The 27,056-nt window shown below is 43.9% G+C and overlaps 1 protein-coding gene and 1 long non-coding RNA gene across 4 annotated transcripts in view; one reads left to right on the top strand and one right to left on the bottom strand.

Annotated features, from left to right (window-relative positions):
* The window catches only part of DRAM1 (DNA damage regulated autophagy modulator 1), a 90,600-nt gene extending 80,315 nt beyond the window's left edge, over positions 1-10,285 (bottom strand). For both annotated transcript variants that reach the window (XM_067697727.1, XM_067697726.1), the window contains exon 1: positions 9,996-10,285. In XM_067697727.1, coding sequence (XP_067553828.1) covers positions 9,996-10,126 — 131 coding nt within the window. In that variant the 5' untranslated portion in view covers positions 10,127-10,285. The remainder of the gene's footprint in view (positions 1-9,995) is intronic.
* LOC137202330 (uncharacterized) overlaps positions 1-14,582 on the top strand; it is a 57,464-nt gene extending 42,882 nt beyond the window's left edge. Inside the window, exons 2-4 of one of the 2 annotated variants that reach the window (XR_010932549.1) lie at positions 2,819-2,897; positions 6,206-6,316; positions 13,535-14,582. This is a non-coding gene — a long non-coding RNA (uncharacterized lncRNA). The remainder of the gene's footprint in view (positions 1-2,818; positions 2,898-6,205; positions 6,317-13,534) is intronic. The other variant, XR_010932548.1, reaches the window with a different exon arrangement.
* The last annotated feature ends 12,474 nt before the right edge of the window (positions 14,583-27,056 follow it).

Here is a 27,056-nt window from a genome sequence, read left to right as displayed (position 1 = left end):
CTTAGAGGAAAGCATAGGAAGAACACTCTTTGACATAAATCGCAGCAAGATCTTTTTTGCTCCACCTCCTAGAGTAATGGAAATAAAAACAAAAATAAACAAATGGGACCTAATGAAACTTAAAAGCTTTTGCAAAGCAAAGGAAACTACGAACAAGACAAAAAGACAACCCTCAGAATGGGAAAAAATATTTGCTAACGAATCAACTGACAAAGAATTTATCTCCAAAATATATAAACCGCTCATGCAGCTCAATATTAAAGAAACAAACAACCCAATGCAAAAATGGGCAGAAGACCTAAATAGACACCTCTCCAAAGAAGACACACAGATGGCCAAGAAGCACATGAAAAGCTGCTCAACATCACTAAGTATTAGAGAAATGTAAATCAAAACTACAATGAGGTATCACCTCACACTGGTTAGAATGGGCATCATCAGAAACACATGAAAAGCTGCTCAACATCACTAATTATTAGAGAAATGCAAATCAAAACTACAATGAGGTATCATCTCACACCAGTTAGAATGTGCATCATCAGAAAATCTACAAACAACAAATGCTGGAGAGGGTGTGGAGAAAAGGGAACCCTCTTGCACTGTTCGTGGGAATGTAAATTGATACAGCCACTATGGAGAAGAGTATGGAGGTTCCTTAAAAAACGAAAAACAGAACTACCATACGACCCAGCAATCCCACTCCTGGACATATACCGAGAGAAAACCATAATTCAAAAAGACACATGCACCCCAATGTTCATTGCAGCACTATTTACAATATCCAGGTCATGGAAGCAACCTAAATGCCCATTGACAGACGAATGGATAAAGAAGATGTGGCACATATATACAATGGAATATTACTCAGCCATAAAAAGGAACGAAAGTGGGTTATTTGTAGAGATGTGGATGGACCTAGAGACTGTCATACAGAGTGAAGTAAGTCAGAAAGAGAAAAACAAAAATCGTGTATTAACGCATATATGTGGAACCTAGAAAAATGGTATAGATGTACTGGTTTGCAGGGCAGAAATAGAGACACAGATGCAGAGAACAAACGTATGGACACCAAGGGGGGAAAGCGGTGGTGATGGTGGTGGTGGTGTGATGAATTGGGAGATTGGGATTGATATGTACATACTGATGTGTATAAAATGGATAACTAATAAGAACCTGCTGTATAAAAAAAAATTAAATTAAAAAATTAAAAAAAAACACGCATGATAATATAAGCTTGGTCGAATACTGTTCTTTAAATCATTGGATACACGTGATTCCATTACTCTAAAGCCTGGGGTCATGGTTTACTGTGGGGACTGAGATGCTGGCAGTATGCAAAATTATCTGCATGCCCAAACAGTTTTATTAGACTGTCCTAAAATCCTAGGCCCATTGCTTGGAAGATTAGTCAGGACCTAGAACCAAAAGCACTTAATGCACCCGTATAAGGAGACCATTACTTCCTTTGTCTTCATATTTAAATATATTATTTAAAAAAAATAAGTATGATAATAAAAAGTCATTCCAGGGAATTCCCTGGTTGTCCAGTGGTTAGGACTCGGTGCCTTCACTGCCATGGCCAGGGTTCAATTCCTGGCTGGGGAACTAAGATCCCACAAGCCACATGGCCAAAAAAAAAAAAAAAGTCATTCCATTTTATTACTTTAAATTATTAGGGCTAACTTTTTGGCAGCTTCACTCAGTGATTATTCTAGAGTGGGAGGTACCCTATAGCTATATCAACTATTTTTTTTGAGGTGTGGTTGATCGACAATATTATATTCAACTAGTTTTAAATTTAAAAAGAATATCCTGATCATAAATGCAAAAAACTTGCTCTTTTCTCACTCTATTCACATGCAGTTGCCCTCTATCAACCCCAGTTCCCTCTTTGTTCACTCATACAACATTTTTAAAATACTGTTAAACAACATTGTAAAACAGCTATACTCCAATAAAAATTAATTTAAAAAATTTAAAAAAGGAAGTTTAGTGAGAAACAAGCTGGTCTGCCATCGCTAGGTCAAACTACTTCCATGTAGTTTTAACATTTTAAGAAAATTTAACTAAAGATTTTTGTAATCAAATTTGATTGTTTAGAGGAAATTAATTTCTTAAATACCTATATTAATTTATTAATCAGAAAATCAAATTATTGTTATCTTGAAACAGCTATTAGTTTCATGAATAGAATAACAAGATTAAGTTGTCCTTAAAGACTTGTGGAAAAAAGTTTCAATGTTCGTATTCAATGTTCGTTTACACTAAATTTTAAATTCAGTGTAAAAAAAATTTTTTTAAATACTGTTAAGCATCTCCTATGTGTTGGGAACTGTGTCGGGTGATGAGGATACAAAGATGAAAAGGTAATTCACTACCTTCGAGAACCTTAGTATCTAACAAAAAAATTCAAAGATTCATTGATTCAACGTTTAGTTACTGATTGCCTTCTATGTAACAGGCAATTTTGTAGCAGGGGGAATGCAGTGGTAAGTAAAACAGAAAAAGCCCCTTCTTTGTGGAATTACATTCTGTGGGGGGCAATAAAAATCGTCTAGGAGTGGGACTTCCCTGGTGGCACAGTGGTTAAGAATCCGCCTGCCAGTGCAGGGGACACGGGTTCTGAACCCTGGTCTAGGAAGATCCCACCTGCCGCGGAGTAACTAAGCCCGTGTGCCACAACTACTGAAGCCCGCGCGCCTACAGCCCATGCTCTGCAACAAGAGAAGCCACCACAATGAGAAGCCCTCGTACAGCAACAAAGACCCAATGCAGTCAAAAACAAATAAATTAAAAAAAAATTTTTTTAATCGTCTAGGAGTGATGAATGCTGTGAAGAAGAGGCAAGCTGGATAAGAGGACAGAGAGAGACAGATGAGCCACCCACTCGAGACAGGGTAATCTGGGGAGGGTCCTTGAACAGAGATCTGAATGAATATTTGGGCCAGGAAAATTACAAGCAGAGGGAAGAGCCAAGTCAGAGGCCAGAAGGTGGCAATATATTAGAGCAACTGCAAGGAAGGAGGCGTGGCTGGAGGGGAGTAAGCAAGGACCTGTGTGCACATGGGCGAGGGGGTCATGGAGAGCCCCGTGGGTCACGGTAAGGACTCTGAATGTTACTCTAAACATGATGGGAAGCCACTGAGGGCTGAGAGCAGGGAAGTGATATGAAGTTGATTGACGTTTTTAAAGGATGTTGCAAAAAGACTATGGATGGGCAGGCATGGACCAGGGAGACTTAGGAAGTGATTTCAGTAGTGTATCAAGAGAGGACAGTGGCTTGGACCAGAATGGTAATGAAGAGGGAGGCATAAGCGGTCAGATTCTGAAATTTTTTCTGAGGAGAGTCTCTAAAAAAAATAATCCCTGCTTGGACTATCGCTGCTAATATTACAAAAGGAAAAAAACATTTCCTCAGCACTTACACTTGCCTTCATCTTATTTGGTCTTCAGAATATTATAAGGAAAGTACTTATCATCATCTTAAAGATGAAGAAACTGAGTCTTAGAAAAGAAACTGCCCAAGGTCACAGAGGGGGAAGCCAAGCCATGTATCTAAATGGGGAAGCCAAGCCATGTATCTAGAGCTGTCTAATTTCAATGGACACAGTTCAGAACTCTCCTCTGCTGTGCTATATTCTTTCCTTTTATGATAAAATATCATTTCCATGTGAGTTTACAGAACTGTTTATCTTACAAGCGGGTTCACACCAGTGATCCCTCCTGCAGCCATTACCTTAGTAAGTTGTCCTTGGCATGCTATGACTCTACAATGCATGTTCTTGATGGACTGAAATGCAATTACTGTCAGGGAAAGAGGACTGTTCAGTGGACCACTCTTTTTTAAGTTGAAATTGAGCACTTAGGTTTAAAAATTGTCATCAAGACTTCTGAGCGATACTCTACTGCCTTTTAAAAAGTAGAACTAGCAGAAGAAAAACATGCACAAGTTTAAGTCAGTGAGAAAAATAAGTATTTTATGTAATTAAATGACAATGAAAACTTTAAATGGAGGAGAACTTATATATATATTTACAGTTGACTCAGAAGCCAAACAATGCTACAAGCTGCAAAAGTTTAGGATCTTCAATGTTCTTACTGTGTTTTTCATAGAATTAACTAATTTGGGCAATGCTTTTTGATAAAAATATTAAGCTATAAATTATCCTTTCTAAGCTATAAATTATCATTTCAAGGATGACACTTTTCTAGCTCAAAGTTTTAAATGGCATGCCTGCCTTTTCGTCTTATGATACTGTGGCTTAGATACTGTGAGGTAATAATCACTGCACTATAAAGACTGAAATGTCATTAACATCATGTGAGAATATGTGACTCTGTACCCAGAGACCTCATTATCCTATTATTTATTATCCTGAATCCCATTGTTGCAGCTGAACAGGGAAGCAGAAGTCACCATTGCCTGAAATTCAGTGTAGTTAGTAATCAAAAGAGTTGGTTTAAGCAGGAAGCCATCAAAAATTATATGGATTTGGGGGGCGAGGGATAAATTAGGAGTTTGGGATGAACAGATACACACTAATATATATAAAATAGATAAATAACAAGGACCTACTGTATAGCACAAGGAACTATATTTAATATCTTATAATAATAACCTATAATGGAAAAGAATATGAAAAATAGAGATATAGGCGTATGTATAACTGAATCACTTTCACACAACATTGTAAATCAACTACACTTCAACTAAAAAAAGTAATAAAAAAATTATACGGATATGTACACACCACAAATATACAAATGTACAAACATTCATTTGCCTACGTGTTGATGTGGGCCAAGGCTGTTACATAAGTACGAGTCCACCGTATGTCCTCCTGGCATAAAAACCACATCTACTCTGAATCATCTCATTTCCAGTTTTGGTGTCTTTAAAGTGGATAGAGGGCTTCCCTGGTGGCGCAGTGGTTAAGAATCTGCCTGCCAATGCAGGGGACACAGGTTCGAGCCCTGGTCTGGGAAGATCCCACATGCAGCGGAACAACTAAGCCCGTGGGCCACAACTGCTGAGCCTGTGCTCTAGAGCCTGTGAGCCACAACTACTGAGCCTGTGCTCTAGAGCCCACAAGCCACAACTACTGAGTCCACATGCTGCAACTACTGAAGCCCACACGCCTAGAGCCCATGCTCCACAACAAGAGAAGCCACTGCAATGAGAAGCCTGTACACCGCAACAAAGAGTAGTCTCTGCTCGCCACAACTAGAGAAAGCCTGTGCACAGCAACGAAGACCCAATGCAGCCAAAAATAAATAACTAAAAAAAAAAAAAAAAAAAGAATATGAGTGTGGCCCTGTAAAAATCTAAACTAATGCTTTGAGGTTGATTTTTATTTGTCCTTGGTTTTCACATCCTTGCATTAATGGTTTCATAATACAGAAACATCACACTATGTTATTCCAACTTGCTAAATTTGGTGGCTGTTTGAATCCCCATGCTTCTAATTTAATTTTATGATAGGAAACATCCATTTGCCTAAAAAATAAATTCATATAAAAAGTTAATGCCAAGTTTAGAGATGTTACCTTTGGGAGAAACTGGGTAAAAAAATACATGGGATCTTTCTGTATTATTTTTTTATAACTGCATGTAAATCTATAATTATCTTAAAATTAAAAGATTAATTTTTTTAAAGTGTGGCAGGAGAAGTCTTATTTCCACCCTTTTTTTCCATCAGCTAGGGTCTTGCTGACCATGGCCACCTCCCTCCATCATACACAGATAAACCATTTTTATTAGTTTCTTCATGCAAGCAAATACAGATACACATTATTCCCCTCCCCAATGGTAGTATATTTTGTTTGCATCTTGCTTTTTTCCATGTAACAATGTAATGAAATTCTAAAGAGAGTATTCTATGTAAAAAGAGCTTTCGTTTGAGATATTCTTGGGTAAATCATTTATTAAGCCAGTCCTCTACTGATGGACATTTGTATTGTTTCCAACCTTTTGTTATTAAAAGCCGTGCTATGAATATACTTTAGATATTGTATTTGTGTCATTTTGATAAATAATGCCCAAGTCCCTCCGTAGAGATTGAATCACTTTACATTCCCACCAGCAGTGTACAGGAGCCTGTTGCCCCAAAGTCTCACCAATAGAATGTGCTATCAAACATTTGGGTTTCCGCCAAGCCAGTAGATGAAAAGTGAGTTGTTTTGTTTTGTTTTGTTTTGTTTTCAGCCGGGCTGCGCAGCTTATGGGATTTCGGTTCCCCAACCAGGGATCGAACCCAGGCCCTCGGCAGTGAGCGCCTGGAGTCCTAACCACTGGACCACCAGGGAATTCCCAAAAGTGAGTTTTAATTTGAATTTTTATTCCATTCATGAGATTGAGCATATTTTCATGTGTCTAAGAGCTATAGGCCCACTTGTCCCAAATACTGAGGAATAACAATGTTATCAGAAAATATCTGATAAGAAAGCTGAATTTGATTGTCCTACTGCAAAGGGGTTCTTCCACAGTTCTGGATCTTATTTAAAATGCAATGGCTAGTGGTGATCATTTTAGTGTACAAAGATACTGAATCACTATGTTGTATACCAGGAACTAACAAAGTGTTGTAGGTCAATTAAACTTCCAGAACAAACAGAAAAAGATCAGATTTGTGGTTACCAGAGGTGGGGGTGGGGAGAGGGGACGTTACATGAAGGTATCCAAAAGGTACCAACTTCCAGCTGCAAGACAAGGAAGTGCTAGGGATGTCACGTACAACATGAGTAACGTAATGAACACTGCCGTATGTTAAGAGAGTGATTCTTAAGAGTTCTCATCATAAGGAAAAACTAGTTTCTTTTGCATTTATTTAGTTATTTCATTTTATTTTATTTTATTTTATTTATTTATTTATTTTTTTTGCGGTACGCGGGCCTCTCGCTGTTGTGGCCTCTCCCGTTGCGGAGCACAGGCTCCGGACGCGCAGGCTCAGCGGCCATGCTCACAGGCCCAGCCGCGGCATGTGGGATCTTCCCGGACCGGGGCACGAACCCATGTCCCCTGCATCGGCAGGCGGACCCTCAACCACTGCGCCACCAGGGAAGCCCTACATTTATTTTGTATCTATATGAGATGATGGGTAGTCACTAAACTTATTGTGATGATCATTTCATGACGTGTGTAAGTCAATTCGTGATGCTGTACACCTTTAACGTATACAGTGCTGTATGTCAATTATAGCTCAATAAAACTGGAAGATAAATAAATAAACAAAATTGTAAAATGCAATGGCTCTTACTTAGAGTGTTCAGCGTTGTTAAAAAACATCAGAACATCAGATTGGCTGAAAAATGCCTTCGCGTTAAAGGGTGCTCACCCTAAATACGTCCAGATCACTGACCAACCACCAGTGACTTTACCGAGCCTTCCCTAAAGGGCTCTGCCCTACCCTGGAGGGAAGAATAGCAATACTCACAGTTGAGCACCCAAGACATATTAATTCAACAAATATCGAGAGCCTTCATGGATATTACATTCCAGCAAACGAAGACAGATGATCAGCATAATAAATAAGTAAATCATACAGTTTGTTAGAAGGTAATAGGTGCTATGGAGAACAAGACTGGATGGGGGTGTCAGGAGCACTAAGGTGCAGTGTTAAATAGGGCCATCAGAGCAGGCCTCACAGAGATAATTGAACAAAGAAGGAGGTAAGGAAGAACATTCTGGCATAGTAATAGCCAGTGCAGAGGCCAGGAGGAAGAGGTGTGCCTGACATGCTCAAGACCCAGGAAGGAGGCCAAGGAGTCTGGAGGGAAGTGGAGGGGCGGGCGGGTAAGGAAGAAGAGGAGGCATCAGAGCAGAGATGAGTCAGAGAAGTACGGTCTGGGCCAAACGGATAAATCTGGAGTTAATCCCATCACGTCCAGAAACTTGCCCTTCTAATCTTGTCCTTGCCCTGGCCTCAATGACTTAGTTTTCTAGGAGGCAGCAGAGGCAATCCAGTGCTCCAGCCACCCATGTAGGCAGACAGAGCAGACAACCTAAAGGCCCCAGGCACACTTAGGCAAGCAATCATGTGTTTGTAGGCTGAAGGCTCCCGGCAGCAAGGGAACAATCTCGTGCCTTCTTCTCCTGTTATTCCACTTTTTCCTGAAAGTTTCCTTTCCTTGCTAAATTTAAAACCTCTTCCTTGGAATGTCTGTGATTTGAGCATCTTACAAGTAGTTGGTCCTGTCAGCTCATTTCCCCATTTCTGAATGTCTGGTAGCTCACCTGGAGGTGGTATTAATCACAACTACATCAGACACCTCTACAAAGACTCAAACCCTGCCTCTGATCGCCTAGCCAATGTGTACCAAATACTACCTGCCCCTGACCTTCAAACTGGCAACAAACACAGCTGCTATTTACTCAATAAAAAGCATTACCGGGAGTGAACTCTTGCTTTTAACATCAGTCTAAGAGGATCTATCCCACTTCAGATACAAGAGAAGCAAGACAATGGCACTTGGGACAGAGACGAGCCATGAGAAACCAAGCCGAGGTTTCTGCAGGGGCACCACGCCTGATGGGAAAGTTTCCTCGATGCATGGGACGCCTCATCTTGCGTGGGCAAAACCACCACCATTACTACAGATTTGGTTCTGTGTACTATTCTGCATATCACTTGCTTCCTTGCATCTTTAAACTGTAGTCCCCTCTTGCTTCACTTCGTTTCCCCTTTCTCGCCTACAAAAGAGATTATAGAGCATAGCTCACCAGGCAGAATGGCTGCAAAAAGAAGAGGCCCTACAACCTCTATAATCTCTACAATCCCTACAATAATTAAGCAGCAACCTTGGGTGTCACCAACTTTATAATGCCCTCACCAATCAATACAGACCCAGAGCGGTCACACCACTTGGATAAGGATGGATTCTTCAAATGTTTAAGGAACGCCATTACCACAGTCAAGGCGCAGAGCTGGGAGCCACACGAAGAGGATCCAGACGCATGTCCTGGGCACTGATAAAGTAACTCTCAAGAAAGGTAGAGGCCAGACGTCCCTGGTGGCGCAGTGGTTAAGAATCCCCCTGCCAATTCAGGAGACACGGGTTCGAGCCCTGGTTCGGGAAGATCCCACATGCCATGGAGCAACTAAGCCTGTGCGCCACAACTACCGAGCCTGCGCTCTAGAGCTTGTGAGCCACAACTACTGAGCCCGCACACCACAACAAAGAAGAGCCTCCGCTCGCCACGACTAGAGAAAGCCCATGCGCAGCCACGAAGACCCAATGCAGCCATAAATAAATAAATTTATTTTAAAAAATTAAAGAAAGGTAGAGGCCAAAACTCATGAAAGACGAAATGGTATAATGACAACACAAGAGATGTCACCAACTGTTGCCAATTTGAAGGCCCAATACCCAGAGGGATCTTGGGAAGCTCCATCCAAGAGAGCTTAAAGCGTCTTCCAAACACCACTACCAAAGGTAGCATGGTGTTGCTTCTGGCATGGGAATGAATCTGGGTGTGAGTTCTGCTTCCACCATTTCTTAGCTGTGACATCAGTGTCACACTGATGAATTTCAACATCAGCTTAAACTTAGTTTCCTTGCAAGAAAAATGAGCCAGACAGCCACTTCACGAGGACGTTGGGAAGCAGGAGTGAAATACGTGAGCTGTTCTAGCGTACACCTGGATCTGCCTCTTACACATTCAATGAGTGGCATCCAACAGGATCCATCCTTGTTTCAATACCGCCAAAGCGTCTTCCAGAGATTCTGTCCCATACCCAGTCTCAAAGTTCTCCTGTGCATCCTCGATGGCTCCTGACGCCACTCTGCTCAGTGTTCGGGGTAAAATCAGAACTGCTCGGCTCCTACCCCCTGCCTCCCTGTACCTCCCAGGAGCGCCCCCTCCTGGTCGTCAGTGCTCCATCTTTCTGCAAGACGCCCCAGCTGGGTCTGGACCCCTTCCCTCCGCATCAGCAGTGCTCTCCCGCGGTGCCTCTGCCCCGTCCCGCGTCCTGCCTCCCACCCGGCTGGCTCCTCACCTGATGTAGGGGAGGAAGGGGTTGACGTGCCCGGAGAGCACGGCGACCACGTAGGAGATGATGAAGGCGGCGGACGACCAGGTCACCAGGAGGAAGGGGATGAGGGCCATTCCCCTCAAGAAGCACAGCATCGCGCCGCCACCAGGAGGGCGCTGCGCTCTGCGGGCCCGGAACGGGGGGCTGCTCCGCGCTGCTGGGAGGCGGGGGCCGCGCACGTGCCGACCCACGGCGCGGCGGCCACGGCGCGAACAGCCACGGGCGGCCGGGAGGGAGGCTCCGCGACGGCTGGGCAGGCCCGGCCCCGGAGGTAGGGGAAGCGCGGAGAGCGGAGAGAGGCGGCGGGCTGCGAGGAGGCGGCGCGGGGGTGGGTGGGGCGCGGGCGGCCCGGGCTTGTTGCGAAACGAGTGAAGTCACAAAGCGGCGGCTCCGCCGACTTGCAGGCGCGCGGCGACCTCCCCGCGAACGCGACGCCGGGGCTGCGGGACCGCGGGGCGGGGGGCGGAGGGGGGGGGACCGGCTCCTTTCGCTTTTGGTTCGGCCTCCGGGCGGGGGCAGCGGCGGGAATGCCCGCCCAGACGGTCCCAGCCCGCCCTTGCCCTTGCCCTTGCGCAACTCCGGGGAAACGCATCAACGCTTCCCGGCCCCTCTTTCCCTCGGGGTTTCCGGGGTGCCGGGCCTCGAACCCCGACGGCTTCCTCTCCGTGGTCCCGCCGCCCGCCCGTGGTGACATCCACCCCATCCCGCTGCACTGCGACGGCTGCTGCTGGCCCTGCTGCAGGGGTCCGGGCGGAAGTGTTCGGTGACGTTCGCCAGGACACGGGGCACGGATGCGGCACCCACGTGGATGGTGTCCACCTGAAAACAGAGGGGAGTGTATAGGCGGGTGTTTGCGAGGGCCGGGGGCCGAGCCTGGACGGCCCCGGTGCTGCCCACAGTGCTGCTTCCCCCCTACCCCGCCCCAATCCCCCTTCCACCCCGCACAGCGGACTCTTCTTTCCTAGAAGTTAGGTTTCTCTTTCTCTCATGGATCAGGGTTAGCCCAGGCTTGGAGCCTGGTGAGTAATGGAGACTTGATACATTTCAAACCCTGTGAAAGGGATTCGTGTTCTGAAGGCGCTGGCGGGCACAGTGATTTTGAGATACAGTTTAGGGATTCTGAGCCCAAGGTATGTGAGGTCACTGGTCATTGGTAACCAAACGTGGGTTTGTTTTAGCCACCTTAACATTTCTTGAGTGTCCTGTCCTCCTGCTGGAGGACAGGATACAAAGATTAAATAGTTTCATGGGGTCTAGGAGACTGACATGTCAAAATAAAATACATTGTATGGAATATTAAATAAATATGAGATTTAAAAAAAAATAGAGCTGAGAGGCTGGGGCCAGTGCTCGCATGAAGAGCCAGGTACGTGTTCCTGACAGATAGTAGAGGTTTTTAAAGTAAATCATTGCTCTTCAGGCAAAGAAAGGTGAGACTACCATTCCAGTCCAAGGAAACAGCAGGAGAAAATGCACAGATGGTGAATTGCCTGTTTTTCTGGACCTAGAGAAGTACCCTAGCGGACTTCCATGGCGGTCCAGTGGTTAGGACTCCAGGCTTCCACTGCACGGGGCACGGGTTCCATCCCTGGCCCGGGAGGATCCCACATGGCCGGTGGCCGAACTGAATAAATAAACCATTAAAAAAAAAAAAAAGAAGAAGCGCGCTAGTGTAAGGCAGGGAATGGAGAGGTGGGCAAAGAGGCCACGTCACCTGAGCCCTGCTAAGAATCTTATTTGTTTGAACGTATGGACACCAAGGGGGGAAAGTGGCGGGTGTGTGGTGGTGGTAGTGGATGAACTGGGAGACTGGGATTAACATATATACACTAATATGTATAAAATGGATAACTAATAAGAACCTGCTGTATAAAAAGATAAATAAAATAAAAAATTTTTAAAAAGACTAAAAATGTACAAAAAAAAAGAACCTTATTTGTTTGGTTTTGGTTTTGGTAGTGAGGAAACAGGAACATGGACAGACTTGTATTTCAGGAAATCACTGAGCCTGTGGGGAAGTGACCACCATATCCAATAACACAGAAGCTTTTAATTAAGCTTTTGAAAAAAATCACAAAAGTTGCCATCCTTAGTTATCCACTGTAGGTCTCTACTTAGGTTTCTGCATTCTGAAAACCCACCAACTTCCCTTGCTTGCTTTTCCCTGTCCCCTCCTGCTTCCCCTTTCCTACTCTACAACTGATCTGATTTAAAAAACCCTCCCTGAGGCAGAGGAATTACGACATCAAATGGAATTCACTTGATCATTTTATCTTTCTGTTGCTTATGTAAGTCCCTTAATCCAACTGGCTAATCACTTTTAACACAAACATACAGGAGTTGTCTGACTATAAAGGCAGAAAGAATAAAATAAGTATGGATACATATATATATATATTTAATATAGGTATATAAGTGTAACTAACTGCATACACATAAATATGGTGTCAAGCAGCCCTAAGGAGCACAGCACTGCTTTCCTTTCAAAAAGCTTCTGATACCGTAGATCTTTTTTTTTTTTTCAAGCAAGGGATACTTTATTTTATTTATTTTATTTTTGTCTGCGTTGGGTCTTTGTTGCTGCACAGGCTTCTTATTGCGGTGGCTTCTCTTGTTGTGGAGCATAGGCTCTAGGCACGCGGGCTTCAGTACTTGTGGCACACGGGCTCAGTACTTATGGCTCGTGGGCTCTAGAGAGCAGGTTCAGTAGTTGCGCACGGGCTTAGTTGCTCCACAGCATGTGGGATCTTCCCGGACCAGGGCTCGAACCCGTGTCCCCTGCATTGGCAGGGGGATTCTTAACCACTGTGCCACAAGGGAAGCCCCTTTTTTTTTTCTTTTAAATATTTATTTGGCTGCGCCGGGTCTTAGTCTTTAGTGATGGCATGCAAACTCTTAGTTGTGGCATGTGGGATCTAGTTCCCTGACCAGGGATTGAGCCCAGGCTCATTGGGAGCCCGGAGCCTTAGCCACTGAACCACCAGGGAAGTCCCAATACTGTAGATCTTATGACACCCACTGCTTGGAACAGTAAAGTTTATATGGTAAGAAATGCAAAAATCCCAAAAAACAACCTTACTGGTGAAGGAAACCAGATTATGTCACCCCCAAATATGCCTCTTTGACATACTGTTTTGAGCCGAAGGCAATTAGGAGCAGCGAAAACAGGAAAAGCTCTCTCTACCCTCCTCCTTTCTGCCTAAAGACAAAATATAAATTGCCTTTGCTGGAGGTTCTAGACTGTCAGCCCAGAGATGACACCAAACAAATCTCACTGTTAATTTCCCCCAAATTACATTCCCACAGTTTCCCGCCCTTGGAAGCCTTAAAACGCTTTCCTTTGTCCCGTCATTTCTATACAAATTTTTTTTTTCTTTGTTAAAATGCTATATACACCCAAGTTCTAGCCATCCCTTTGAGTTACTCATCCCTGAGTTTCTCCCGTGCATTTGAGATATACATATTAATAAACTTCTGTTCATTTTTCTGTTTTTTGTTGACAGAGACCCAAGCTGAGGACCCAGAAGAGTAGAAGAAAAGAAATTTTTTTTCTTTCTCTACACTGGGTAACTTTAAGATGTATAATATAATAAATATTGTGCATCTCCCTTTGAAATGGTTCTGACTTTCTGTCAAAGGAAGTCACACTGTCTCAAAAGTAAGGGTCTCAGTGGACTGTCCTTTTGAGGATGAAGTCATTCTTCCTTGATGATCATCATTTATTGAAAGATAGTGATGGGCTTCCCTGGTGGTACAGTGGTTGAGAGTCCGCCTGCCGATGCAGGGGACGCAGGTTCGTGCCCCGGTCCGGGAGGGTCCCACATGCCGCAGAGCGGCTGGGCCCATGAGCCATGGCCGCTGAGCCTGTGCATCCGGAGCCTGTGCTCCGCAGCGGGAGGGACCACAACAGTGAGAGGCCCGCGTACCGCAAAAAACAAAAAAAAGAAAGAAAGAAAGGTAGTGTTGTTCTGATCTAAATAATCCTCACACCAAAGCTCAGGTATCATCCCCTTCTCATGGATGAGGAGACTGAAGCTCAAGGTCATGCAGCTAATGAACAGAGGTGCAGAATTTGAATCCAGGTCTATCTGACTCAAAAGCCTGTAACCTTAATAACCATTGTAAGGACTGTCTCACTCTTCTAATTCCTCAAACTCCAGAATTACAGAAGGAAACTCCTTAAAATATATAGTTATCTAGGACTTCCCTGGTGGCATAGTGGTTAAGAATCCGCCTGCCAATGCCGGGGACATGGGTTCAAGCCCTGGTCCAGGAAGATCCCACATGCCGTGGAGCAACTAAGCCAGTGCGCCACAACTACTGAGCCTGCGCTCTAGAGCCTGTGAGCCACAACTACTGAGCCCACATGCCACAACTACTGAAGCCCGTGCACCTAGAGCCTGCACTCTGCAACAAGAGAAGCCACCGCAATGAGAAGCCCACGCACCGCAACGAAGAGTAGCCCCCGCCCACCGCAACTAGACTGTACACAGCAATGAAGACCCAACACAGCCAAAAATAAAATAAATAAATAAAAACAAATAAATAATATATATATAGTTATTATTAAATTTTTGTATATGTATATTTATGCATGGATATATTATGCATTTTGAAAAACTTACCCAATATATAATAACAACTGAGAAGCATCCATAATTCCCTGACAATAAGTCAACTTTCTCAATTTTCTAATTTCTGTTTGGCTTTTTCTCATAGGAATATTCAAAATCAAATCGTAGTTGCAAATTTGTAGCTTGTTTTTTTTTTTTTTTTTTTTCTTTTTTTTTGCGGTACGCGGGCCTCTCACTGTCGTGGCCTCTCCCATTGCGGAGCACAGGCTCCGGAGGCGCAGGCTCAGCGGCCGTGGCTCACGGGCCCAGCCGCTCCACAGTATGTGGGATCCTCCCAGACCAGGGCACGAACCGTGTCCCCTGCATCGGCAGGCGGACTCCCAACCACTGCGCCACCAGGGGAGCCCATAGCTTGATTATTTTTATGTATCAAATATCTATTCCATGTTGTTACAATCTTCGAGTTACCACTTTTACTCTGTATTCATCCATTGAATTAATGAACTATAATTTGTTTCACTGCCCCCAATGTTAAACACTTATGCTCATCCAGATAGTTCTCTATTTTAAATAACATTCTACAAACACTTCAATTTTTTCTGCTTTTCTTTTTCCTGTCCTTTTCACACATAGGATTGCTCTGTCAAAGGACAATACAAATATTTTAAAATCCCTGTTAACATTCTAAATTATACAAAAGTACTGTACCAATTTCATTGCTTCGATAACCTCACTGTTGCAGTTTCATCATATATCACCTCCATTTCTGTATTCTTAGTGTTATCTACTACAGTAGCTATAAAACACTACTTGTGGTATTAACTTATACTTGCTTTCAGAGCTATAGCTCCTTTATTTCATTGTTGTGATAGATCACAAGTTACCCAGTGCAGCACCCATTTTCCCTTCCTCCTTAGTAATAAATTCCCAATTTAGAGTGGACACATTCTGCCCCATACAAAAGGATCAGATTTCTCGCCTTCCCTTGCAGCTAGGGGCAGCCATGTGATGGTTCAGACCTACAGCATGTAATAAGAATCCTTGGGCTTCCCTGTTGGCGCAGTGGTTGAGAGTCCGCCTGCCGATGCAGGGGACACGGGTTCATGCCCTGATCCGGGAAGATCCCACGTGTCACGGAGTGGCTGGGCCCATGAGCCATGGCCGCTGAGCCTGCGCGTCCGGAGCCTGTGCTCCGCAATGGGAGAGGCCACAACAGTGAGAGGCCCACGTACTGCAAAAAAAAAAAAAAAGAATCCTTATGTGATATAAGAAGACTGCTTAAGGGAAAATGACTTGCAACATAATGGGATGGCAGGACTCCAGCAGCCATAGTGGAGTATGAAGTCACCAAATTTGAGGAGAAAGGCTCTAAGTGAGGATGGTGGAACAAAAAGGTGGTGGCCTAGTCCCTACTGATCATGGAGCTGCTGGGGCAGCCCTGGATCACCTAGCTCTGGGCTTCCTTCATGTGAAAGAGTAATAAACTTCCATCTTACTTAAACACTATTATTTGGGTAGTTTTCAATACAGTTGACCCTTACGCCATCCCCCACCCCCAGTGGAAAATCTTATAACTTTATTAGTTGGTCCTCTGTATTCGTGGTTCTTCATCAGCAGATTCAACCAATCTTGGATCATGTAGTACTGCATCACATATATATTGAAAAAAAAATCCGTGTATATGTGGACTGGTACAGTTCAAACTCATGTTTGTTCAAGGGTCAACCGTACTTCCTAAATTAGTTTTTTTATTGCATCCCTTTCATGATGTCTCTAAATCCCAGGTACCCAGTTGTTCAATGGGCCATGTTCCTAGAAAATTGAGTATAAAGTCATTTTCCTAAACACCATCTTTAAAATACTATAATGAATGCTCTTGTAAATTATGCCATCATGTATCCCATCTGTAAATCTGGACGTGCATATGCTGAACTTGCTTAAGAGCCTTGCTTATTTCTTCTACCAGCTCATGATAATTTTACAAACTCAACCTACCATCGTTTTGTTCCCCTCTTAAAGTGTGTTTTTACATCCCTGGAGTTCCCACTTTAATACACCACATTGTTATCCTGTATTGATTATTAGACATTGTACTTGAAGAATTACTTTTAGAAATAATTTGAGGTGTTGATGATATTTCTCCAGAGAGTATTTTGTTTACTTCATGTTGGCACTGGGGACGTTTGCTATTCACCATCATGCAGACCTTATTTTATGGCTCGAGGTTTTCTATGCCACGTCCCCCCTGCCCTGCACGCGCCCCACTCCAGATACCTTGAAGCCAGACCTGCAGTGTGTATGAGGGCTGGTTATTTCTTGCTCACCCTTACTTTGGACCCACAGCCCTGGTCTCCAAGGCTTAAATCCCTTACTTAGAAGATGGTTGAAAGCCCTTTTCAGTGGCCTTTCCTCACGGGCCGATGCCCTGCCCCTGACCAAATACAGTCCTAGAGCTGGGCTCACTCCTCTGGATTCTATTCTTTTCGGAGATCTTGGCCCAATAACTCCTCATCCTTTGGTTATATCTGATGCTTTTAAGATGTTTTTATATTTCCCCAGATTTTTCAGTTGCCTGAATTTCCTAGTCCAACGTTGTTAGAAGCAGAAGCTGGGGCACTGCATTAGGTCCATTTCTTTTATGAAGATAAGTTGTCATGTTTTTGCAAAAGCAACTTTTTAAAATTCACAATTCAGGAGCTTGGTCACTTGTCATTACTCAGCTCTTTAATTACCAGATAAGAGTACAAAAATTAGCACTGCTAATTCCATTTCCTTTACCATTCTTTACTTATTCTATGTATTTTGATTCACAGGCAATAAAAACCTCAATTATTTCTCTCTTCTAAAAGCTACAGTATCCCCTCTCCGTGAATGTGGACTGAACTTAGTGACTTCTGAGGACTAGAGTATGGAAAGAGAAAAAAGGTATCTTTACAGAGGAGAAATCTGGCAGACAACACCTTAACCAGATCATCAAAGTTAGCATCGCCCGTAATAAACCGCTACTTTATATATTGATATAATAGGATATCATAATATGATGTGATGAGAAAGTACTTCACCTCTGTAGTATTTTCTCCAAAGCCATACCCCCCAGTCTAATTGTGAGAAAACAAGACAAACCCAAATTGAAGGTCATTCTATAAAATACCTGATTGGTACTTTCAAAAGTTTCAAGGTCATGAAAGACTGAGAAACTCTCACAGACTAGAGGGACAAAGGTAACATGATATCTAAACGCAGTGGGGTGTCCCAGATTGGATCCTGGAACAGAAAAGGGACCTTAATGGAAAAACTAGTGAAACCTAAATTAAGCCTATAGCTTAGTTAATGGTAATATGCCAATGTTAATTTCTTAGTTTTGACAAATGTACCATGGTTACATGGTACATGTTAATATTAGCGGAAACTGGGTCAAGGGTATATGGAAATTCTCTGCTCTACCTTTGCAACTTTTCTATAAATCTAAAATTAGTCCAAAATATTTATTAAAGTTGCAGTAAAATATTTACCAAAACTCAATAAGATCTCATATTTAAAATCGCATACTTCATTAGTCTCCTTTTGACAACCATATTACTTTTCTCAGTTATATTGTAGAAGCAGAGAATATACAGTATGCCTAGATGTTCCCCTAGAATGAAAGATTCCTGCTTCTTTTCCATTGTCTAGTTCTCGCTGGGAAGTGGTTCCTCAGGCAAGGACTTCCCTTCCTCCTGGCCGCATCAGGACTAGCTCTTGCCAATGGAGGTGGTGAGCCATTTCCCAGTATGGGCAGTGGGTATGCCTTCTTCACTTTCTTCTCCCATCAGCTGGCAGTATGCCAGCACCCACGATGACCTTGGAAGCCACTTGTTATGGATAGAGACTGGATAGAGACCCTGAACAACTTTGTGAAGCAAAGAACTGCACCCAAACCCCAATCCCCAGCCATTGAGAAACACTGGTTTGGGTCTTTACAGAAATGAGATACTAAAGCCTTTGAGATTTCTGGGTTTATCTGCTACAGCAGCTCACGTTTCTCAACATATACATACACTTAACCTGCCTCTCCCACCTTGTTTAACTCATCTGAACGGGGTTGACTTCACGTGGTAACTCTAGATTCCCAGAGAAGGTCAGGCAGAGGTTAATAAACATTGCTATGAACAGCAAACACAGGAGAGCTAAAGTGAATAAAGATGATTGTAATTCAGTACATTTATTTATTTATTTATTTTAATGTGTGGGGTTTTTTCTTTTTTATAAATTTATTTATTTTATTTTATTTTTGGCTGCGTTGGGTCTTCGTTGCTGCACACGGGCTTTCTCTAGTTGCAGCGAGCCGGTGCTACTCTTCGTTGCGGTGCGTGGGCTTCTCATTGCAGTGGCTTCTCTTGTTGTGGAGCACGGGCTCTAGGCACGCAGGCTTCAGTAGTTGTGGCACGTGGGCTCAGTAGTTGTGGCTCGCAGGCTCTACAGCACAGGCTCAGTAGCTGTGGCTCATGGGCTTAGTTGCTCTGTGGCATGTGGGATCTTCCCGGACCAGGGCTCGAACCTGTGTCCCCTGTGTTGGCAGGCGGATTCTTAACCACTGCGCCACCAGGGAAGTCCCGTAATTCAGTACATTTAAAATCAAATCAAAATAGTATATTTTTCAATGAATGGCAGGGCCTCAGGACTCATCCCACCAAAGAGGATGTCACCATGCTTCTCCTTCCAAGAGTCTCTGGAACAGTCAAGGAAATTTATGTGAACGAATGTGTGTAACCATTGCTCTGAAAAGAAAAGGGCTCACGTACTAAAGTGTACCATCTCTTTAAAAAGCACCATCTGGGACTTCACTGGTGGTCCAGTGGGTAAGACTCTGCGCTCCCAGTGCAGGGGGCCGGGGTTTGATCCCTGGTTAGGGAACTAGATCCCACATGCATGCCATAACTCAGAGTTCGCATGCCGCAGCTAAGAAATCCGTATGCTGCAACGAAGATCCTGCGTGCTGCAACTACGACCCAGTGCAGCCAAAATAAATAAATAAAATTTAAAAAGCACCATGTATAATTTCTATTCTCCCTTTTACGATTCAGAAGAAACTTAAAATATGCTCGTAGGGGTAGGGGTTAAGTAGAATCTCTTTTCTATATTCCTGCTCTGGCAAAGGGGCGTTGTCATAATAGGGATGTCACAACTCCTGGTGTCAGTCACCTTTTGAGTGACCCAACCCGTGTGTGTGTGTGTGTGTGTGTGTGTGTGTGTGTGTGTTTATTACAGGGCAGGGATCCCTGAGCTGTGAATGGATTCTGGGCCCTGTTCCCAGGTATGGAGAGAAGTCACCTCTGTACACAAAGGCAGGAAACGTTACACAGTGAGCCAGATTTTTCTGGTGCCTAAGCTATACTCACTTGTACATAATCAACCTTTAAAGATATACTGTTTGTTTTCTTTAAATTGTTCATCTGGCACCCTTTCTTCAGGGTACTCTCCTAGAATACCTAGAAAGGGGATTCTTTCTGCTTCACTCACTGATCTATTCCCAGAGCTTGGAGCAGTGCTTTGACATAGGTGCTTAATAAATACTTGATGAATGTATTCACCTCAGCAATGACCTTCTTCAGGAAGTCTTCTCTGTGCCACTCCCCTGTATCAGGAGGCATCCTGGGCTACTTCCGTTACATACTTCACAATGTAACTTTTCAGTCTACCCACTAAACTCAAAACTTTGTGAGCAGGAACTAAACCTCCTACATTTGTATCTCCAGTGCCAAGCACTATGTTTTGTGCTGGTCTCAGCCTATCAATAACCAATGAGGTTGGACCGGCCCTTGTGGTTATTATGATTGCAAGATGCCCTTCAGCAATAACCATCAGGAAACTTTGAAAAGATAAAGTGTTATTACTCATAAGACCTGGAAATCATATAGCACACCTGTGAGGTCTAAGGGAAAAGAGAGAGAGAGAAAGAGCATGCATGGGACTGGGTTCTCCTTTTACTGGGGTGGAATAGATTACTGCAATTTAATAAATATTTTGGAGTAATTTTAGATTTATACAAAAGTTGCAAAGATAGCACAGAGCAGGAATATAAATTGAAGGAAGAGAAAAAGATGAATAGTCCAAACGGTCAGTTATTAAAATCAATCAAGATCTCAAAAACAAAGGAGCTTGGCTCTTTATTTAGTCTGTGGCTGGTAGTATGTTTATTTGAGATGGCCATCTTCGGATGCCTTGGTGATCAAAGCTTAAGTCAGGGGACTTCCCTGGAGGTCCAGTGGTTAAGACTCCGCACTTCCACTGCAGGGGGCGAGGGTTCAATCCCTGGCTGGGGAACTAAGATCCCGCATGCTTCATGGCATGGCCAAAAAAAAAAAGCCTGAGTCAGGCTGTTGCATTACAAAAAAGAAAAAAAAAACGGTCAGGGCTTATACTACACACTAGCACAAAATAAATGTTTATTGAAAAAATATGTACCAATGAATGCTTAATACTGATTTAATACTATTGCCTAGAGAATCTGGTCTTTATACAATCGTACATACCATCAGCACATTAGCATCTCCTAAGAGGCACTGTTAACCCCATATCACTGAGTACAGAAATCAGAAAGGCTCAGCAAAGGTTTAGAAATTCTGGCTACTCAAAGGGAGAGAAACCAGAGCACTTTGTGGGAGTGATACCTGTTCATTACAAGTTACTACAGGTTTGGGCAATGGTACCAGAAACTTCCTCAGTATCATCATGTTTTCTGGCAGATGTTTTTAGGCTCCCAGGGTTAAGGAAGAAAGAACATATTTGAGAAATTTGGGGATTTCCATGATGACAATGAGAGTGAGAATTTCTTAAAAATTTTAAGAGTTCAGTTTTTCTTTCCTTCCCCTTATGAATAGTTTCAAAATTAACTTGCAAATATAGCAACTCATATGATCTGACTTTCTCAGTTTAGCTAATCTTAAATCTCTACATATATAGGGTTTTCTTAGGAGGTGCAGTTCATGCTTTAGTTGTCGTTATCTATGGAAAACTGAGGTATATGCTCATGTTGACCATGATCTCGTGAATTTATTTCTGTAGATAAAGATATTACAGGGAAGGGGGAAGAGGTTTCGTCAGCTGTTCTGATGTAAATTGAACAAGATTTGAAATTGGCTAGGAAAATGACAAAAATACCAGGTCAGCAGAAAATTGTTTGCCTCCCACCCATCTGAAAAAAAAAGTAATTTTTTTTTTAGCCATACCACATGTCTTGCAGGATCTTAGCTCCCTGACCTGGGATTGAACCCTGGACCCACCGCAGTGAAAAGCACCGAGTCCTAACAACTGGACGGCCAGGGAATTCCCAAGAAGTAATTTTTTTGAAGGAGGCATTCCTTTCATAATTCTTTTACTTACTTACTAAATTAATTAATAATTAATGTTTTATTGAAGAACCGATCACCCAGGATTTGTAGTTAATTCATTCAACAAACACTGAAGATGTACAAGTTGTCAGATGTTGTGCTTTGTGTTTAAGGATACATAAAGCAAACAGTGCCTGAAATTAATGACTCCGTGTTCAAATGAACTTGGTTTGCTTGGGGGATGAAAAGTGGTCCTGGGTGACTGGAACACATGAAGATAAGGCTGGGAGATCCTGGGATGACATTGTGAAGGGATTTACATCCATATGATAGAGAGATTGGGTATAACCTGGAAGAAACCTTCAAGAAAAAGGCAAAAGTTCTGTGAGTAGGGTGGTGTCATTATCAGATTTATTCTCTGCAGGTGAAGGCTGCTGCAGGCGTTGGGTGGACGGACTAGAGATAGCAGTGAGGATTAAGGATAGGTGGGTCCTTTTAAGAAATGCTAATGACCTAATCTAAGGCATTGGACTGTGGATGGAGAAAAAATGTGGTGGCCAATTGAATGAGTGGAATAACAGAAGAGTTGAAATGCAGTTGGTTTCCTGCTTGAGAGGCTCACTGCCTATATTAATCATGAACTGAGCCCGGGAACAGAAGTATGATTATGAGTTTGGTTTTAGATATAACAACGGTTTAATGACTAGTTTAAGATGCTTCTAGGAAACCTAGGTGAAGCCAACTGACAGGTAGATGGAAACTGACTTAGGTGGCATCAGTGGACCAGGGCAGGGGGGTACATTATTAAAATAGGTGAGACCACCAAGGGAGTAAGTGCTGCCGTGACATCAAGCACAAGAAGGAAAAAGATTGGTTTGGGCAGATAAGCAGTCAGTGAACATCGCTACATGAAAAATGTCAGTAGCATGGTACAAACAGAAGTTAGGTTGCACTGGACTGAGGACTGAAGGCACTAGGTTTAGACTTCCAATTCTAAGAGGACAGGTAGAGAAGTACATGATTACAAAATGGGAAGATGCTCACACTGATGGGTTTGTTGCGGGAAGGAGGACCCCTTCCAGGGCCCGAGAGCAGGCTCTTGCCTAATGCTCGGAAATGAATTGTCCGAGGAGACACATGTGCTGACAAAGCAAGAGACTTTACTGAAAGGGACGCCCAGGCGGAGAACCGCAGGGTGAGGGAACCCAAGAGGAGACTGCTCTGCCACGTGGCTCGAAGTCTTGGGTTTTATGGTGATGGGGTTAGTTTCTGGGTTGTCTCTGGCCAATCATTCTGACTCAGGGTCCTTACTGGTGGTGCTCGTATCACTCAGCCAAGATGGATTCCAGCGAGAAGGATTCTGAGAGGTTGGTGGGACATATGGACTGTTTCTCCTTTTGACCTTTACCGAATTCTTCCAGCTGGTAATGGCTTGTTAGTACTGTGTTCCTTACCAGGACCTCCTGTGGTAAAACAACTCATGCAAATGGTCACCTGGCCAGGGTGGGCGGTTTCGGCCAGTGGTTGCCCTAACAGGTTAGGACAGAGTCCAATCTGAGGACTGATTAGCAGAGGAAGTAAGTGATGAAACAAGGTCATGGAGGAGCAGGAGGAGGGAATGAACAGGAGCAAAAGTGTGTTTCATTTCCAGGAACTTTTTGAGTTTCTCAATCTCAGTCATGTAATTTCAGTGCCTGTGCTTAGATTGGGCATAATGACCCCGCACACCTCATCTCAGATGGGATTGGATCTCATCCAAAACTCAGACTGGGACTTGAACCCAAGGGCTGGGACTCCAGCCCGCTGTCTTTTTTTTTTAATTTTTAAAAAATATTTATTTATTTGGTTGCACCAGGTCTTAGTTGCGGCAGGCGGGCTCCTTAGTTGTGGCATGAGAACTCTTAGTTGCGAACTCTAGTTCCCTGGTCAGGGATCAAACCCAGGCCCCCTGCATTGGGAGCAAGGAATCCTAACCACTGGGCCACCAGGGAAGTCCCTTGAACCCATTGTCTTAATTGAAATCCTCACACATGGTCTCGGGACTTAATGAAGCTCAGGTTCTTTATGTCTCCTCACAGAAGGAACTCAGGGCGAGGCAAAGTAATAGGGAAGAAGTAGATTTACTGAGAGAGATACTCCATAGACAGAGTAGGGGCCATCTCAGAAGGTGAGAGGCCCTGAAATATGGGGGTGGTTAGTTTTTATGGGCTGGGTAATTTTATGGGCTAACGGGTGTGAGGTTTATTCCAACTATTTTGGGGAAGGGGTGGGGATTTCCAGGAATTGGGCCACCGCCCACTTCTTTTTTTTTTTTTTTTTTTTGCGGTACTTGGGCCTCTCACTGCTGTGGCCTTTCCCGCTGTGGAGCACAGGCTCCGGACGCGCAGGCTCAGTGGCCATGGCTCCGCGGCATGTGGGATCCTCCCGGACCAGGACACGAACCCGCGTCCCCTGCATCGGCAGGCGGACTCCCTACCACTGCGCCACCAAGGAAGCCCTACCGCCCACTTTTTGGCCTTTATGGTCGGGACTGTCGTGGTGCCCATGGGTGTGTCATTTAGCATATGCTAATGCGTTACAGTCATGAGGCTCAAGGTCTACTGGAAGTTGAAGCTTCCACCTCTTGGGCCTTATTGGTTCTAAGCAGTTTTTGTTGTGTCCTCAACAGCTATGTCATTCTTTTAAATGTTGTGCCTTCGTGCCTCCCCTGTCTCAATATCATTCAGGGGTTCTTTCTGTTGCCCAGCGCAAGTTCACATGCCCGATGCACAGTGAGGCCAAACAAACTGAAACTTCGGAGTTTGGAGCAGAGAAAGGCTTATTGCAGGGCCCTGCATGGAGACACGTGGCTCATGTTCAAGAACCTCAAACTCCTGGATGGTTTTCATGGAGAAGTTTTTATAGGTAAAATTTGAGGTTAGGGCTGCAAAGTGACTTACTTTTGATTGGTTGATGGTGAGGTAACAGAGCGGTGCTCCAGGGATCATGTGCTCACCTGAAGTTACCATCCTCCACCTTGGTGGGGGTTTTAGTTCTGCAGAAGAGCTCAAAGATATTGTGACGTGTATCCCTTCAGGTGGAAACAAGACCCTGCCCCAAAGCTGCACTATTGTTTCATGACTGCTCCTCCTTTGTTTCTGCAATCCCTTACTTCCCTGATTAGCAACTGCTGTTTGAATCTGCCCTTTGGTACTCAGGGAAGGTCTAGGAGGCTGAGACTTTTTTTCCTAAGAACAAGAAACAGGGGACAAGGACTTCCCTGGTGGCGCAGTGGTTGAGAGTCCGCCTGCCGATGCAGGGGACACGGGTTCGTGCCCCGGTCCGGGAAGATCCCACATGCCGCGGAGCGGCTGGGTCCGTGAGCCATGGCCGCTGAGCCTGCGCGTCCGGAGCCTGTGCTCCGCAACGGGAGAGGCCAAGACAGTGAGAGGCCCGCATACCGCAAAAAAAAAAAAAAAAAAAAAAAAGAATCTGCCTGCCAATGCAGGGGACACGGGTTTGAACCCTGGTCCGGAAGATCCCATATGCCGTGGAGCAACTAAGCCCATGAGCCACAACTACTGAGCCGGTGCACCCTAGAGCCCATGCTCCACAACAAGAGAAGCCACCAGAAGGAGAAGCCCGCGCACTGTAACAAAGAGTAGCCCCCACTCTCAGCAGCTAGAGAAAGCCCGCGAGACCAGGCGCAGCCAAAAATAAATAATAAATAAATAAATAAAAGAAACAGGGGACATGAAAAGGATTTGTACACTGCTCAGTTTCATCACCATTTCCAAATCGAACATTACAATTGTTCTTACTCTATAGGATTAAATTAGTTAATATATTTAAAATACTTAGAACAGTGTCAGGGATATAGTTAGACACACAAGAAATACTAGACTTTATTATATTATATTATTATAATAATTATTATTTTGTTATAATATTGTCATACTACTACTAATTATTATTACTATCTTTGTTATTATCATTACTGTAAGCAGATAGGTTAGGGGGTCCCTAGAGAAAGAGAACCGGGAATGGCTTTCTTGATGTTAGAGAAGCCATTTTGGCCTAAGCCTTTTTTTTTGGCCGTGCCACGTGGCGTGCGGGATCTCAGTTCCTCAATCAGGGATGGAATCTGTGCCTCCTGCAGTGGAAGCACAGAGCCTTAATCACTGGACCACCAGGGAAGTCCTGGCCTAAGCCATTTTGTGATTTAACCCTGGCCACAGTGCTTGCATGATCAGGTCTCAGTAATCAATTATCTTAGGGAACAAAGGAACGGAGGAACCGGTAAAAGGCAGTCAAACAATAGTGCGGCGATAAAGCAGAGTCCTAGTTCCTCCTCAAGGGATATACGCAATAATATATCTTTGAGTTCTGCAGGAACTAAGGCCCCCACTCAGGTGGAGGAGGGAATGGTGATGTTCACCCTTCTGAATTCAATCAACTAAAGCTTGGACTCTGTCAACCTTTGCCCCAGTTCTATGCTGAACTCTCCTCTGCTCAAGCCGCCTCATGAATATGCAGGTACCCTAGCTTAAAGCTTCCCCAATATTGCTGTTCGGGGAGACTCTGCTTCGGGAAAGATCCCTGCTGTTCTCCTTACTTTGCTGCAAGTAATAAATCTTTCCTTCTCCTGATCTTTGGCTTGGTTGTGTCTATTGTCTTGATACCTACCAAGAGGTGAACCCAGTTTTGGGGTAACATTATTACTGTGGAAAGAGTTTCAAAGTCTCCTTTAGAGTAAGCTCCATGATTCAGGAATGGCGTTTCTTTCCCTTGTAAATATAACCCTAAGGCCTAGCAAAGTACCTGGCACATAGTAAACCCTTGATAAAAAATATTGACTTGTTGAATCTATATGTGAGGGGAACCACTGACCGAAACCACCCACCCTAGCCAGGCCCAATAGTAACAACTTTCATGAGTTATCTTACAAAAGGAGGTCCTGGTAAGGAACGCAGAAAGAACAAGCTACCACCAACCCGAAGAATTTGGGAAAGGTCAAAATGAGAGAGGAGACACCAGTCCATATGTCCTACCAACCTCCCAGAATCCTTCTCACCAGAATCCATCTTGGCTGAGTGATGTGTGCGCCACCAGGATGGACCCTGAGTCAGAATGATTGGCCAGAGGCAACCCGGAAACTAACC

The sequence above is a fragment of the Pseudorca crassidens genome, chromosome 11 (genome assembly GCF_039906515.1).
Source record: "Pseudorca crassidens isolate mPseCra1 chromosome 11, mPseCra1.hap1, whole genome shotgun sequence".
In the NCBI taxonomy this organism is placed as follows: Eukaryota; Metazoa; Chordata; class Mammalia; order Artiodactyla; family Delphinidae; genus Pseudorca; species Pseudorca crassidens.
This window is presented reverse-complemented; position numbering and strand designations above follow the sequence as displayed.